Genomic DNA, 15,380 nt, shown 5'->3' with positions numbered 1-15,380 from the left:
GGGGAGGGGGGGGGGGGGGGGGGGGGAGGGGGGGGGGGGGGGGGGGGGGGGGGGGGGGGGGGGGGGGGGGGTGAGGCCCCCCACAGTGAGGGAGGGACTGGGGCAGGGATAGGCGCTGGGGCTGGGGCAGGCACTGCCCAGCCAGGACAAGGTGGGGCGTGGGACAGAGCCACGGCCTGTACTGGGGGCACAGAGAATAGGAGGCAGGTCCTGCCGCTGCACACACCCTGGGAGGGCATGGGGAGGGGGCAGGCTGCTGCTGTGGGCCAGAGGCACCCAGCAGGGAGGCTGAACCAAGCTGTGCTCAGGGGGGGTGGCGGCGGTGCTGGGAGGGGGGCAACAGTGAATTTTGGGGTGGCTGCAACCCCCTGCCCCCATAGCTCCCCTCCCAGCACAACTGCTGCCCGCCCTGAGTGCAGCCCCAACCCTCGCTGAGAAGTTCTTGGCACTACCCCTGACCCCAGCCCACAGTGGCAGCCTGCCCTGTGCACAGATCTGGGGGGCACACGCCCCTGTGCCCTCCCGGGGTGTGTTTAGTGGTGCGAGTTGCCCACCCAGATGAGCCACAGCTCTGTCCCATGCCCCGCCCTGCCCCAGCCCCACTCCCTCCCTCACCGTAGGGTCCTCAGTCTGCCCTCCCCCACACCTCTTCTTTCCCCCTTGTCCCTTCCCCCACAACCGACTTACCAGCCGGATGCTGCTCTTCACAGTGCCAGGCGGCGCTCCTGGTCACCTGCATGCTACGCTGTTGCTGCACACAGGCAGGAAGCATTTAGAACTGGCGACATTATTGGCCACAACAGCCAAAAAAAGCCGACTGCTGATAATGTTAATTTTTCTTTTATCGGTGCCGATATGATATGGGACTGATGTATTGGTGCACCTCTAGTTATTTATTTAGACACACCATTAACTATATCCACAGATAAATGGTAAATACAAGAACACACCCACACACACTCTGGAACTGCTACTGCTAAGCAACATTAAATCTAACCTCCTCTGCTATCAGACTGCTCCAAACGTTGGTTTTCAATACTGTTTCATGTGGACCTAAAAGAATAGCATTCCTAGTTTGCCAGAGCAGCATCTAAAAAAATTTACTTTCCCAAAAGCAAGTACTACGATCTCTAGCAACTATTGACCTTTTATAGCCTTAGCATTTCTAGGACTGGTATGCACAGTTTCCATTTTATGCTGCTCTATACTTAAGCCTGTATGGATTTTTATAACCAAATTGGTCATAGCCAAACATTTGCAAGGAAATTCTTTTGAAAAGTTACAATGCCCAAGCTGAGAAAGATAGGCACTCCAATCAGGCACTTTGTGCCTTCACTTCCATGTGCACAAAGATAGAGCTAGCCTCAGAAATCATGCCCACGTGTTGTGGATACTTCTGTTGTAATTAGTCCTTTCTGTAGCTCAATCATTCAGTGAAATGCTCCTACATGAATACATACCTCAAAAGAAATTCTGCAGCCTGTTCGTTTGAATACCACTCAGGAAGGTTAAGTTTTACTCTGAAGCATTTCCCCAGATAGCTGAGGACCTGTTTCTGTGTGGTACAGCCTTCTTCCATCACCATTCTCAGCATCTGAGAAATGCAGCTCTCATAGAAGGAGTTGCCTTCTCGACCTTTAATCAGCTCCTGAAAAATCTGAAAATCTGAGAAACCAACTAATGCCTGGAAGAGAGAAAGGAAAAAGATTAAAAAGTGTAGCAAACTGCTAGGTCAAAGTGATTAGATTATTGTGACTACTTAGGTCTATGACAGCATATCTGGATGCACAGTCTATTGAATTTAAATTACTTTTCAACCAGGATAATCAGATCTTTGGATTTTTAATAAAAGAAAATACTTGCTAAGTTTCTTGAAGGGTCTGGTCTTGCCTAACAACTGATGGTTAAGCAATCAGTTAGTGTGTACATCTTCTCAGCTCCCAACCTCTCCCCTCCTCCCTCCAAATCATCACTGGGGAACACACAATTCTCCCAGAAAACAGCACAGCAGTGCATGTAAAATCTGAGACAGCCAAAAAGGAAGGTTTTAAGGACAGTCAGATCCTACAGCCCCCACGAGCCCTTTCATAAGGGTGGTGAGCAATCAGGGTATCGCTGTTACACTTGTTGGAGTTTCCAAACAGGACATTTAGATATTAACCCCTATAGGGCAAAGCTTGTCAATGATCTTTGCATTCCTTGTAATACTGAAGATCTTTAGATTTTCTCTTTTTTAAAGATGGGACACATTTATGCCTCCACTTTCCACTTTGAAAATTATTTACTTGGGAAGAGCTGGCAAAAAACAGCATTTAGGTTTTTTTTATTTATTTTTAAAAGTAAAAATCTGTTCTTATACTCAATTTTCAACAGACCTGATTAGAATGAATGATAGACTACAAACATTCTTCCAATATTGTCCTTAATTTTTTCTGCACAACCTTTCAGTTTGTTTAAAAAAATACATTTATTAGGACAAAGTTCTAGCTTTACTTCAATGTCAGAGTTTACCAACAACCCTCCTTCTCTCCTAACAGGCAAAAGGGATGTAAACCTTACACAAACTCTTAGTCACAGAGTCATAGAGAAGTCAGGCTGTAAAGAATCTCCAGAGGTCATCTAATCCAACCCCCTGTCTGAGGCAGGATCACCTCTATCCAAACCATCCCATACAACCATAATCTAAAGTCTACATAAGACTACCTTCAACCCTGACACAGCATAGACTTAACACTCTCACCTGCACAGGTAAAACAGGGGAACCACAGCAGCTACTGTTCTGCTTCTATAAAATGTTGTCAATATACACTCAAGGGCCTGGGCAGAGGGCCAAGCTTTCCACTGCAGAGGAAAACAAAAACTCCCACAGTCCATACCAATCTGACTGGGGTAAAATTCCTTCCTGACCCCAAATATGGTAATTGGTCTAACCCCGAGCAAAGGGGCAACAGGCTCTAGCCCGGAACCTCCAGCTTTGCTCCTAGCAGGAGAATCAGCACACCCCAGTTGAAGCTCCCAGCCTTTGCTGTAGCCAACAGCTCTGGGGAGGCTTAAAATCACCCTGACACAGCAGAAAAGCAGGGGTCGGGGGAGAATACCCATGGTAGAAAACAGGAATAGCGTAGAAAATAGGAATAGCTACACCTAGGTTGTCCCTGACCAGTGGCTATCCAACCTCTTCTTTAACATCCTCAGTGATGAAGAATCTACAACTTCCCTACACTGCCTTACTATTCTCACAGTGAAGAAGTTTTTCTGGATATCCAAATCTAAATTCTTTGCTGCAACTTCAAGATGTTGGCTCATGTCCTCCTCTCTGCGGCAAGAGAAAAAACATGTTTTCTCTTTTTATGGCAGCCCTTCAAGTATTTGAAGACAGCTATCACATCCCCTCTAACATGCCTTTTCCACATGCTTAGCTCCTTCAGCCTCTCCTCACGACTTGCCTTCCAAGCCCTTGATCATCTTTGCTGCCCACCCCTAGACCCTCTCTAACTTCTCCACATCCTTTTGAAAATGTGGAACCAAGAACTGTACACAGCACTCCAGATGAGGCCTAACCAGTGCTGAGTAGAGAGGCACTATCACCTCTCATGTCTTGTACCATGCAGCCAGGTGTCACCCATTTTATATTTATGTTTTTGATTATTCCTTCTGAGGTGTAGCATCTTACAATTGTCTGCATTGAACTTCATCCTGCTGGCTCTAGTCCAGCTTTCCAATCTGTCAAAATTCTTCTAAATTGTGCTCACATCCTCCAACACGTTCCCAATGCTTTGCAGTTTTGTTTCGTCTCCAAACTTGCTCAAGAAACTTTCTAGACCAGCATCCAAATCATAAAACAAAAACACAATGAGCAGCACCGGGCCAAGGCCAGACCCCTGTATTCAAAGTCTCCTGCCATTCTGACATGGACCCATTACTAATAAACCTTTGCTTGTGAATACTGAGCTAGTTATCTATCCACCTTGTAGCAGTTTTATCTAGTCCATATTTCTCCAAATTCTTTATGAGAAGGTCATGTAGGACCTTGTTAAAAGCCTTACTGAACTCCAGATCCACTATATTAACAAGATTCCCTTCATTTACCTAACTAGTTACTTTGTCAAAGAAGGAGATGAGGTTTGACATGATTTGTTTTTTCATAAATCCATGCTAGCTGCTTGTAATCCCTCTTCCATATGCTTGCTGGCCTTAGGATAAGTTCCAGTAACTTTCCTAACCAATCTGTAGTTCCCCAAGCCCTCCATCTTGCCTTTTTTAAAGAGAGGCACTATGCTGGCCCTTTTCCAGACCTCTGGTACATGGCCCATCTCCCACAGCTTCTTTGGTTCTTCTTTTCTGGCCCACATACTTATAGAACCTCTTCTTGTGGTCCTTAACCTCCTTTGCCAAGTGCAGCTCATTCTTTATCTTTGCCTTCCTGATTCTGTTCCTGCAGGTTCTTGCTATTTCCTAGTGTGCACCCTTGGTGACTTGCCCATTCTTCCATTGCCTGTATGCTTCCCTTTTGTACTTGAGGCATTTTAGAAGCTCCTTGTACAGCCACATTGGTCTCTTGCCATTCTTCTTGTGCTTCCATCGTGTCAGGACAGTTTCTTGTTGGACTTCCAAATACTGTGTGCTTTAGATGCTCCCAGGCACCATTACCCTTCAATCTATCCTCCTATGACACCATGCCTATTAGCTCCTTGAGTTGGACAAAAACTGCCTTTTTGAAATCTAGCATCCTAATTTAGCTGACCTCATCCTTTCCTAGTCTCAGGATCTGAAATTCTAGCATACTGTGATTGCTTTCTCTTAAGTTACCCATCACTTTCACATCCTCCACCAGTTTTTCCCTGTTGGTCAGAACAAGATCCAAGTTAGATGATCCCCTAGTAGTAACCTCCACTTTCTGGAAGAGAAAGTTGTGTTCCACACCAGTTAGGAACTGGCATGACATTTTATGGAAAAATCAAAGTCTCCCATTAGTACTATCCCATCATTTTTGGATAGATTTGTAGAGGTGAATGAAGCTCTTGAACAGTGCTTCATCCACCTCTGCTTCCTGATTAAGTGGCCTGTAATGAATCCCCACCATTATATCAGTGCCATGTCTTTCACCTTTCATCTTCACCCAAATGCCTTCTGCTTTGCTGTCTTCCTCCTCCTGAACCAGAGAACAAGTGTATATGTTTTTTACATACAAGTCAACAACACCACCTTTTCATGTCCACATTCCAGTCACAAGACCTGTTCCACCAGGTCTCAGTGATGCCCATCAGATTAGTTTCTTTCACAGCTTTAGCTTCCAACTTATCTTGTTTATTTCCCATACTTCTTGTATTTGTATACATGTATCAAATGTATTTTGCATTTTGACATTCTTGCTTCTTTTTTTGTGCCACTTGCTGCAGTCTTGTATTTCTCTGGCTCTTTCCCAGAATTGAGTTGCTTCTTTGAGTCCTTTCACCTCTGGACCACATGCGCCAATGCTGGAGGGTTTTGATCACCAACCCCCATGAAACCTAATTTAAAGCCCCCCTTACTAGATTGGCCAGATGACACTCAAAGATGCTCTTCCGCATTGTTGTCAGAAGGATCCCATCTCTTGATAGCAGCCTTCTTCCCAAGAGCATTAGCATGTTATCAAAGGAGCCGAAACCTTGATGTTGATACTACCATCTTAGCCACATGTTCACTTCCAGGATATGACAGTGTCTGGACCCCTGCCTTCCATGGGAAGGATTGATGAGAACACCACTTGTTCTCCAAGCTCCTTAAATCCTCCTGCCAAGAGCATCACAGTCACCTCTGATGTGGTGTAATTTTTGGTAGTACTGTTGATACCCATGTGGACAAGCAGGAAGGGGTAGTGGTCCAAAGGATGGCTGAGCTTTGGCAGACTCTGTGATGTCCTGAATCTGAGCTCCAGGCAGGCAGCACACCTCCCTGGCTTCCAAACCTGAATGATAAATTGATGTCTCTGTCCCCTGCAGAAGGTAGTCATCAACCCCACCACTCTTCTCTTCCCTCTTGGTGCAGTGGTCCTAACGCCCCTGTCCTTGAGGCCTTTCACTTTCTGCTCTCTAGGCTGCTGCTTACTCTGGCTCATGCCTGCAGATGTCCTCTTCTCTGCCTCTTCCTTAGCAGTTTCCCTGCAGAGTGCCAGAAAGTGGTTGCTGACTTCAGTCTGTTCCTCTTCAATTCTGGGGGCCCTCCCTCTTCGAGCAGTTACATGCTGCCACTTCTCCTCATTTCCCTTTGGCCCCTCCAGTACCAGCCTCTCGTAACTTTTGTCCAATTAATCTTCCTGGTCCTGGATCCACTGCAGTATGCCTACCTGTGAATCTTCTTCTCCAGGGCAGACACCTGCTTACACTTGGTGCAGATGAAGTACTCCTGACTGTCTGGAAGGAACACAAATATGGCACATCTCACACAGGTCACAACAGCTGACCCAGACTCCATTTGTGCTTCCTTTGCTCTTTGGAGCACACCTATACGGTAAGGTTTAAAAAGAGGGGAAAGGGGGAGGAAGAAGGGGAAAAAAAAAAGAGACACACACCACAAGAACCTGCACACCAAGCACCCATACCAGGGTCCTTGCATGTGGGTGGGTAGGAGCATGAGCAATCTCATGCTCCCTCTTAAGGTGACCTCCCTAGGCAAACTCCTTCTCGATTTGCAGCTTCTACAGTTCTCTAGGGGCTGCCTTTTTATCAGGATGCCTGTCCTAGCTCCACCCCTCAATTACCTAAACCAGTCCCACCCAGAGCCAGCCCTAGCACTCTAGAAAAGAAAGAAGAAAGGAAAAACGAAGATTAAAAAACAAAAGCAAATTACACACCACAGGAGGTAAGGGAACCCCAAAACACATGCCAGGCACTAGGTAAACACTTTAGCAGCAATCAGCCACTCCAAGTCACTAGCACTGAGAAAAGCCTCTTCAAGGCAGTCTTACACCTGATCTCCTTACACCAGTCACTGCTTTGCTTGCTGCTCAACCCTCTCTTCCCACCAGTGCTGCCTTTTATAAGGCTACCTAGCCTTGCTCCACCCTTCAGTGACCTAAACCAGACCTACCCAGAGCAAGACCTGTCACTCACTTACTCACTCACTCCAAAAGGGGGAAGAAAAGAAAAGAAAGAGGAGAAATGTGCACATACCATGCTATACTGCATCTAAATGTTATACTACCTATGCAGACAGGTTGTTTTAGACTGCAGTCCTTACTAATCAACGACGGCAAGTGCAACTCAATGGGTATTTTACATGGAACTAATTACTAAGCCATTTTTCCAAGCAATGATGATACTACTATAGTTTATGTAGTAGAACTTCTACCTCTTTGTTCACTGCAAAAGACACAAACATAGACTGATATTTACCTTCAGAGCAAATCCCAAAGGTAAGAAGAACAGCTCTTTCTGAAAAATGAAGTTCAGCATGACCGTACCATTTTCTAGATAGTGAAGGTTCATATTTATTGCAGTGTGCTCATCTCTGACACAATGCATAGATATACCTGGCAAAATGAACACAAAGTTCAGTGTAAACTACAGTCAGAAAAAGAGAAGCATGGGTAAGGCAACTAGATTTACAACTGCCCTTTTCAATACTGCCCTTAAATTGCACTGGATAGCATTTAGCTTTTCTTGGATAGCGCATTTTATGCCTCCAAAATCGAAAGTGCTTTCTACTGAGACAGTGCTTTTCACTTGCAGGTCATCAGGTGAAACACAAACCAAGTTTTAGAGGGTCACTGCCATTCACTGAATTTTCAGTATCCCATTTGAAATGAATTTTCAGTTTTACGAAACAATCTTGCTGGCAGCTTGAGAAGATATTATAAAGACAAATTCATTGACAGTACATCTAGTAACTGCTATGAAACGAACAGCTGGAGATGTTTCCTCTAGCAAGTCTAAGCCAAATGACAGGGAATGCCAGGGAGAGTAATAAATAGGGGGTAAATTACTTTATATCTACTTAGTTCCATGGTGTTCTTCTAAAGTAGTGACCAATAACCTTTTTAGGCAGGTGTGCCACAAATTAAACTTTGTACCCTCCCAGTCCCCTTCCCTGCCCCATCTGCCACTGTGTATCCTGCTTCCTTCTTGATCTGCTGCATACTACACACAGAGACTGTCCATGACACTTGAGATGCATGTACCATAGGTTGGCCATCCCTGCTGTAAAGAATCCATTTTTCCCACTGTCAGACAGACCTATTTGTTGCCTAGAGACCCTGCCAATGCTCACAAGGAAACACTATAAGCCTCCCTTAGAAAAGGGAGGCAACAACTAGATAGGCAACAACTGAATGCTTGGGACAATTAAAGACTTAACAGGGACAGGAATGATGATCGGAGGTTTAAAACTAGTGTGTGTCAAGGGGTGACACCAAGCAGAGCCCACTGGACAGTGCCCCCTGGTCCTCAAACGAGTCCAAGGAGCCAGTAGACACTGCATGTCAGATAGGCTTATTTGTTGCCTCACAGGATCGTGGTCCTAGGCCCAACAAGTAAACTATTAGCCTGGCTTAAAAAGGGAGGCAACTGAGACGGCAACAAGTGGTCCCTTGGGACAAATGATAAAAAAAAACAGGGACAAGAGTGAGGGTCAAAGGTTAATAACTAGTGTGCCAAGTGTTGACACCAGGCAGAGCACATGAGACAGTGCCCCCACTGGTCCTCACATGAGTCCAAGGGAGCCAGTGGACACTGCCCATCAGACACAGGATACCAGGCAAGATGAAAAACTGGTCTGACCCAGTATGGCATTTATGTTCTTGTATGTCAAGGATTAAGAAAGATAGGGTCCAGATTCTTTGTTGCCTTCTAGCTGCTTTAGGGAGACATTTTGGGTAGCCCCACTGATCCCATTGATACAATTTAAGGAATTTAAAGTTAGGCATGTGTTTAAATACTTTGCCAAATGGGGGCCGGTCCCTGCCATAGTCACAGTGACTAAATTATCCATCACCAGATAGAACAGCTCCAGCCAAGGGCTCAAGCACACACTGTTTGGTCTAAGTGAGGAAAGCATGAACTACAGTCCCTGAACTGTCACATTTCTAAATAAGACAGTCTTAAGAGCAGGGGCTATTTCCATCTTTGAGATCATATTAGGCATTTCTTTGTTCTCTGTAAAAATATAATGCATAGCAAATCAATATACTTACCATACTGTGTATAACCTGGGCCTCTGCTCTTCCATTTGGGCCTTACCATTGCAATAGGAAAGTTTCGCCTAGGCACAATCAACAGTCTAATAACTTTTTCTATACCATTTATTATAAAATAGCCTCCCATCTCCTGGCAAAAGAAAGAAAGTGTGTTTAAAATTAATACAATAATATTAGGGTTGCACCAATAAAGATTTTCTTGGCCGATACCAATAGCCAGCAATTAACAAACTATATCAGCCAATGCCAATCCAATAACTGCTATTTAGTAATAGTGCAAGGCATTTTAAACTACTGACATAAATAAATCTTTTTTTGTTTGTTTTGCATTTAACACACACACGCACACGCACTCTTCCTGCCTGCTCCGACCCTCAATGAGGAAGGCAATGACGGCCTTATTCCCATGGTTCCTATCCGCACCCCTGCTCCCCACGCAGCCCATGCTGCTGCCCCAGGCAGATGGGGCAGACCCTCATATGGACAGCAGTGTCAGGCATGTTCAGAGGCCCAGAGCACACTGCTGCCTCAGTGCCGGCAGGCCCCACACACCTGAGCTCCTGTGGCTGCTGGGGAGAAGCTGTGTTTGCAAAAGTGCCTGGTGGAGCAGAATGTCCCTTGCATGGCACCTTATCTCACCCATATGGAGCCCAATGTTTTTGTGGCAGCCTCAGCATTCAGGCTCTTGCTGCACACAGCATTGTCATGGCAGAGTGGCTGCAGCAGCAAGACCCAGTAACGGTTCCCCAGTTGCTGAGTGTGGCACTCTGTGACCGCTCCCTGGTCCCCCCTTCCCACTGCTAGCTGGGACCTGTAGTCTCTGCTGTGGGCTTGGGCTGGTGGCAGGGTGCAGGGATCAGACTATGCTCACCAGGCTGCTCCGAGCATGCAGCTAAATTATCGGCTACAGCAAGCAAAGAAGCCAGAAGCTAATAATATAAATTTCTCCTTTTATTGGTGCCAGTCTGATAGCCAACTGATATATTGGTGGACCTCTAAATAATATTTAAAAAACTGACTCCACAAACCAATTATACATAAAACAGAAGCAAAGTGCAACAAAATAATAATTCTGGATTGATGAGGTTATACTGTACTACAAGTATAGTTTCATAGTTGATAGGGTCAGAAGGGACCTGAGTAGATCATCTAGTCTGACCCCCTGCCATGGCAGGAAAGGGTACTGGGGTCAAATGACCCCAGCAAGGTGTACATCTAGCCTCCTCTTAAAGACCCCCAGGGTAGGAGCCAGCACCACTTCTCTTGGAAGTTGGTTCCAGATCCTAGCCGCCCTGACTGTGGAGTAGCGCCTCCTGATATCTAGCCTAAATCTACCCACTGCCAGCTTGTGACCGTTATTCCTGGTCACTCCTGGCAGTGCTCGGGGAAACAGGAACTTCCCCAGTGCCGGCTGATCCCCCCTGACTAGTTTGTAACAGGCCGCTAGATCCCCCCTCAGCCTTCTCTTGTGGAGGCTGAACAGGTTCAGGTCCCGTAGCCTCTCCTCATAGGGCCTGCCCTGCTGCCCCCTGCTCATACGAGTGGTCCACCTCTGGACCCTCTCCATGTTGTCCACATCCCTCCTGAAGTGCGGCACCCAGAACTGGATGCAGTACTCCAGCTGTGGCCTGACCAGTGCTGCATAGAGGGGGAGGATCACCTCCTTGGACCTGATCGAGATGCATCTGTGGATGCATGACAAGGTACAGTTGGCCTTCCTGACTGCATCCCCACACTGCTGGCCCATGTTCATCTTGGAGTCAATGACAACTCCAAGATCCTTTTCTGCCTCTGTACTGACAAGAAGGGAGTTCCCCAACCTGTAGGTATGGTGCTGGTTGTTCCTCCCCAAGTGCATCACTTTGCACTTGTCGGTGTTAATAAGCTTCAAGTTATTATTTTAAATAAATGATTGTAATGAGTAATTCTGTAGCCATATATTCTATCTATTACTAGACAGAGCAGAAGAAAAACAGTAAGCACAAAAGGGAACCCCTCAAAGTAATACAAAAGTAATAACAACAGATAAGTCACCTTCACTAACCCTTATTCTCCAAATCTTTGCTTGCCCAGAGCCTCACCGTAAGAATGACCCTCAGCCACAAGGCATGAATGTACATGGCAACTAGAGGTGAAGTGCATGCTCCTGTGGTCTACACTAACAGTGCAGACACAAAAGGACACAAGCTGTCCTGTGTTTCCAGAAAGGGAGGAACAATGTCTTGTCAAGGCTGCTGCACACTAAGCTAGTAAAATTTCACATCGACAGTGGATTTTGCTTGCCTCAACCTGTGATTTTGCCTTACTGAGATGAGGACTGTATGTGCTCTGAAGGTCAAGTGACCTGAAGCAGTTTTGAAGCCAGGATTTGATTCTGTTAGGGAAAAGATGGAATTTTTAGAACTAGCATATTCTCATAAAGTGTGCCTGATCATTTCTACAAAGATGAGCTGAAATTCTTTAAGCCAACTCAAAACTAATTCCCTTTAAAAACTGCATATAGACATTTTTTCCAGACCCATCAAAATCCACTTACCTCTTCTTCCTCATGATGTTCAATCAAGGCTCTGGGAGGAAGATTATACAAATTGCAAAGTTTAGACTTCACCATAATTGGAACATATCCCAGAGGCTGCTTAATAATCCCTTTTGGAATGCCATTCACTGACCAGCTGATGTCAGCCTAAGAAGAAATGCAGCAAATTATTAATAAAGTAAAAATACAAACACGTCAGAACAAAGCAACAGTGCACACTCTTGAGAGCACCAGCTGGGAGCACACACTGCACATTCAGTACAGAAACAATGAGCAAAGTTACATTTCTCACAAAGAAACACTATGCTAGCTATAACACCTTATACAAACTACAGAGCCTGACGCGCACACAACATATATTACTGCAGGGGAATGGAACACCTGGACATTTTTTGGAAACACTGTAAGAACATCCTATTTGGGCAAGCATTCACTAAGCAAAACTAGGATGTAATGTTGTGCTGAAAGGTCTCTTATCTTGATTTTCTAGTTCTCTTCTGAGCTGTTTTGGCCCCCTTGTTGCTTTCTTGTTTTTAAATTATTCTGTCTTCTTACTGTAAGCTGCCCCAAGTCTTTGCTGGGAAGGGCGGCATATAAATAAAACAAACAAACAACATTTATTTTTGTAGGTAAGGCTATACCAAGATTTCTGTATAATCACATTTTCATTTGCTCATATTATTTTGAGTCAATGTTTTGCCTGCAAATAAGATAGCATTAAAAAGTTTTTTTAAAAACTCCCTCATGTTTGAGTTATTCAAGGCCAAATTATTTTTACAAGGGGAGAAAATGTAAACTGTTGTTATGTACAGTAGAAGGTTTGACATTTCAGTGCGAATGGAGTCATTATTATTATTTATAATCTCCCCACACTAAAATTAACAGCTGTAAGAATTAAAGTTGAAATATGGGTATTAATCTGCCAATATGTTTTTACCTTGGCAGGGTGCACACCGAAAAACTTCATATAGCCTGAGTGTTGCTTACAGTTATGGTAGACTGTACCCTGTTGTATAACACTTCACAATAGTTGCACAAACAATAATAAAAAAAAGTATTTGTTCTTAATACCATCAAAGAGACTGGTGTACTGCCGCTGTGGTCAAGAAATTACTAATATCACAACCAAGAGGAACAAATAACAGGCCAATAAAGTGGAGACAACGTGAAACTCCAGTTAGGCAAAGAGAGGCATAATTTTTCTTCCCTAAAAACTTGCACATCTGGGAAACTCTATAAACTACAACTACTTTACGCTACAAAAAAGACGAACAGATTAAGAAGTGATCCAAATAGAATGTAGGATGCATGGGATGATGGTATAAATTTAATGCAGTTAGGCAAGGGAAAAAAAGAAAAGAAAAAGAGCTTTCCTGCATTCTGCTGACACAGACACCACTAGTCAAAAATACAACACGTATTTAATGTTCAGTCTCCTTAAATAAAAAGTTGTTTACAAAGAAAATATCATCTCACATGCTGTTAGAAAGATGGAGAGTCTCCTCATTTTTTCATGAAAAGCTCTGCACACCTGTTTATAAAATATGCATAAATGGTACTTGCACAAATGATCACTGATCCCACCAGGTATAGAAGGGCCAAGACTATTGGAAAACCAGGAGTGTCAGCTTTCCAGTACCACAAGGCAGAAGTCCTAACTTTGTAATTCTGTAAGAGAAAGACCTTCTCATGGATGTACTTCCTCTATACCTCACCTTTATCCCAGAGTGATCCAGAAAAGAGCTTGAAAATGCCTGGCCTAAGGCATGTTTCTAAGCTAATGATTTAGGGCAGTGGTTCTCAACCTTTTTTGTACTGGGACCCATTTGCCAAGATGGATGGCTTGTCCAGACCCAGACCACCCTTGCCCTTCCGGTGCCCGACCTACAGTCCCTTGCCCACCTGGCCCAGCTAGTGCCCCTCACACCCAAGCCACAGCCCCTGCCCCACCATGCCATGCTGCTGCCCTTCACTCCCAATCTGCAGTCCCCTGCCCCACCAGCCCTGCCTGAGGGGGTCCCCAGCTACCCCCATCCCACTTGGGCCAGAGTGTGAGCAGCAAGTGCAGGCTCCTGCGTGTATGGGCATTGGCCCTGTGCTGCTGGCCCAGCCACACAGCTTCCTGCTGTGAAGTAGCGTCCCTGCCTCCTCCTCCCACTGAAGGGCCAGGTGCCTTCTTCCCCCACTCCCCGTGCCCTGCTGCAGTGCTGTCCCCAGTGCCAGCAGGCAAACACACACCCACAGACATACATGTCCACCCCCCCAGCCTTCCCTCCCCAACTTTCCAGACAGCCCCCTGGACTTCCATCCCTTGCTTCCCATACATTTACCTGCATCCAGCAGCTGGGGCTGCTCCCACAACCCGACCTTGCTGTATGCCAGCCAAGTGCATCCGCATGCACAGATCCACATGCACCCACTACCTCCAACTGTCCCAAGCAGCTGCTTACAGGCTGGAACACTGCCAGCTTGCAAGGGGAAACCTGTGCTTTTGCAAGTTTTTCTGAGACTCTCTCACAACATTTTCAAATATTCTTGCGACCCACTTTTGGGTTGCAACCCACCAGCTGAGAAACACTGATTTAGGGAACACTGGACCATAAACACCTAAAGCAGCACTTTGTTCATACTAATTCAAGTGGTAATACAGAATCTACTAGACCAGTGGTCTCTGAACTTTTTAAGTTGGAGATTACCTTTGGTGTTTAAAAGCAACCCAAGATCTACCCTGTGCCACTGCCACCTCTCCTCTCCTCCTGGCCCAGCAGGTAAGTCCATGGGGAGGGAAGGAGGTGCAGCAGATCTAGGCAGAGGGAGAAAAAATAAATTTGGGGGCATGCCTTCCCAGCAGGCAAGTCCCACCTGGCCAGGGCCTCACTCAACTTACACCTACTCCTGCCTCTGTGGCACTGTCCCTCACAGCGCAGGCCTTGATCTAGCCCCCGCCCCTTCCCTCCTGCAGGGACTGACCTGCTGCGCTGGGGTGTGCGCATGCATGCACATGGGCACTCAGCCCCCACCCCAGCCTCCGACTGACTGCAAGAGGCTCCCAGATCTACAGGTGGATCAAGATCCACTGGCTGGTGACTACAGTACCAGACTGTGGAGCAGCATGGTTTTTAACCCTTAAAAGTACTATCTAAAATAATGGGGGGGCAACCTTTTGGGCAGGTGTTCCACAAAATAGCCTTGCACCTCCCTGAACACCACTCTGATTCCCCTTCCCTGGACCTGCTGCTCTGCCTTCTGCTCCCTGCCCTGCTTGCCGCTCCATGCCCCCTCCCCAGCCTGGTGCGCACCACGTGGTGCAGGCGGGCACTTACAGTCAGCTTGCCGCGGTAGGTGCTCCGGCGCCCCCTGCACTCGGCCGGGTACACCTTCAGCTCCTTGCAGATGCTGGTCTTGGGCACCATGGGGGGGCTGATGACGGCACTCACGATGGCCAGCGTGATGCGCTCCTCCTTGAAGGCGAACTCCAGCGGCGGGATGGCCTGCGCCGGGGACACAACACGCCGCTGCACAGCCCGGTCGAGCCCGCCGAGGGGCCCCGCGCCGCACCACCCCCCGCCCCGGTACCTGCACGGCGCGGTGCAGCCCCTCGGCCACGGCGCGGTCGAAGGAGTCGAGGTGGGCCCGCGTCAGCCCCTGCAGCGCCGCGTGCTGCTGCTCCCG

The 15,380-nt window shown here is 46.5% G+C and overlaps 1 protein-coding gene across 1 annotated transcript in view; it reads right to left on the bottom strand.

Moving 5' to 3' along the window:
- POLR1B (RNA polymerase I subunit B) overlaps nt 1-15,374 on the bottom strand; it is a 43,881-nt gene extending 28,507 nt beyond the window's left edge. The window contains exons 1-6 of the mRNA XM_019527226.1: nt 15,285-15,374; nt 15,032-15,199; nt 11,709-11,855; nt 9,170-9,302; nt 7,374-7,510; nt 1,461-1,684 (exon numbers count right to left, since the gene is read on the bottom strand). Of these exons, the coding sequence (XP_019382771.1) occupies nt 1,461-1,684; nt 7,374-7,510; nt 9,170-9,302; nt 11,709-11,855; nt 15,032-15,121 (731 nt within the window). The 5' untranslated portion in view covers nt 15,122-15,199; nt 15,285-15,374. The remainder of the gene's footprint in view (nt 1-1,460; nt 1,685-7,373; nt 7,511-9,169; nt 9,303-11,708; nt 11,856-15,031; nt 15,200-15,284) is intronic.
- Nucleotides 15,375-15,380: the final 6 nt, after the last annotated feature.

The sequence above is a fragment of the Gavialis gangeticus genome, unplaced genomic scaffold (assembly GCF_001723915.1).
Source record: "Gavialis gangeticus isolate Ggan-Ray unplaced genomic scaffold, GavGan_comp1, whole genome shotgun sequence".
Taxonomy (NCBI): Eukaryota; Metazoa; Chordata; order Crocodylia; family Gavialidae; genus Gavialis; species Gavialis gangeticus.
Note: the sequence above shows the minus strand (reverse complement) of the source record. Positions and strands in the feature narration are given on the sequence as shown.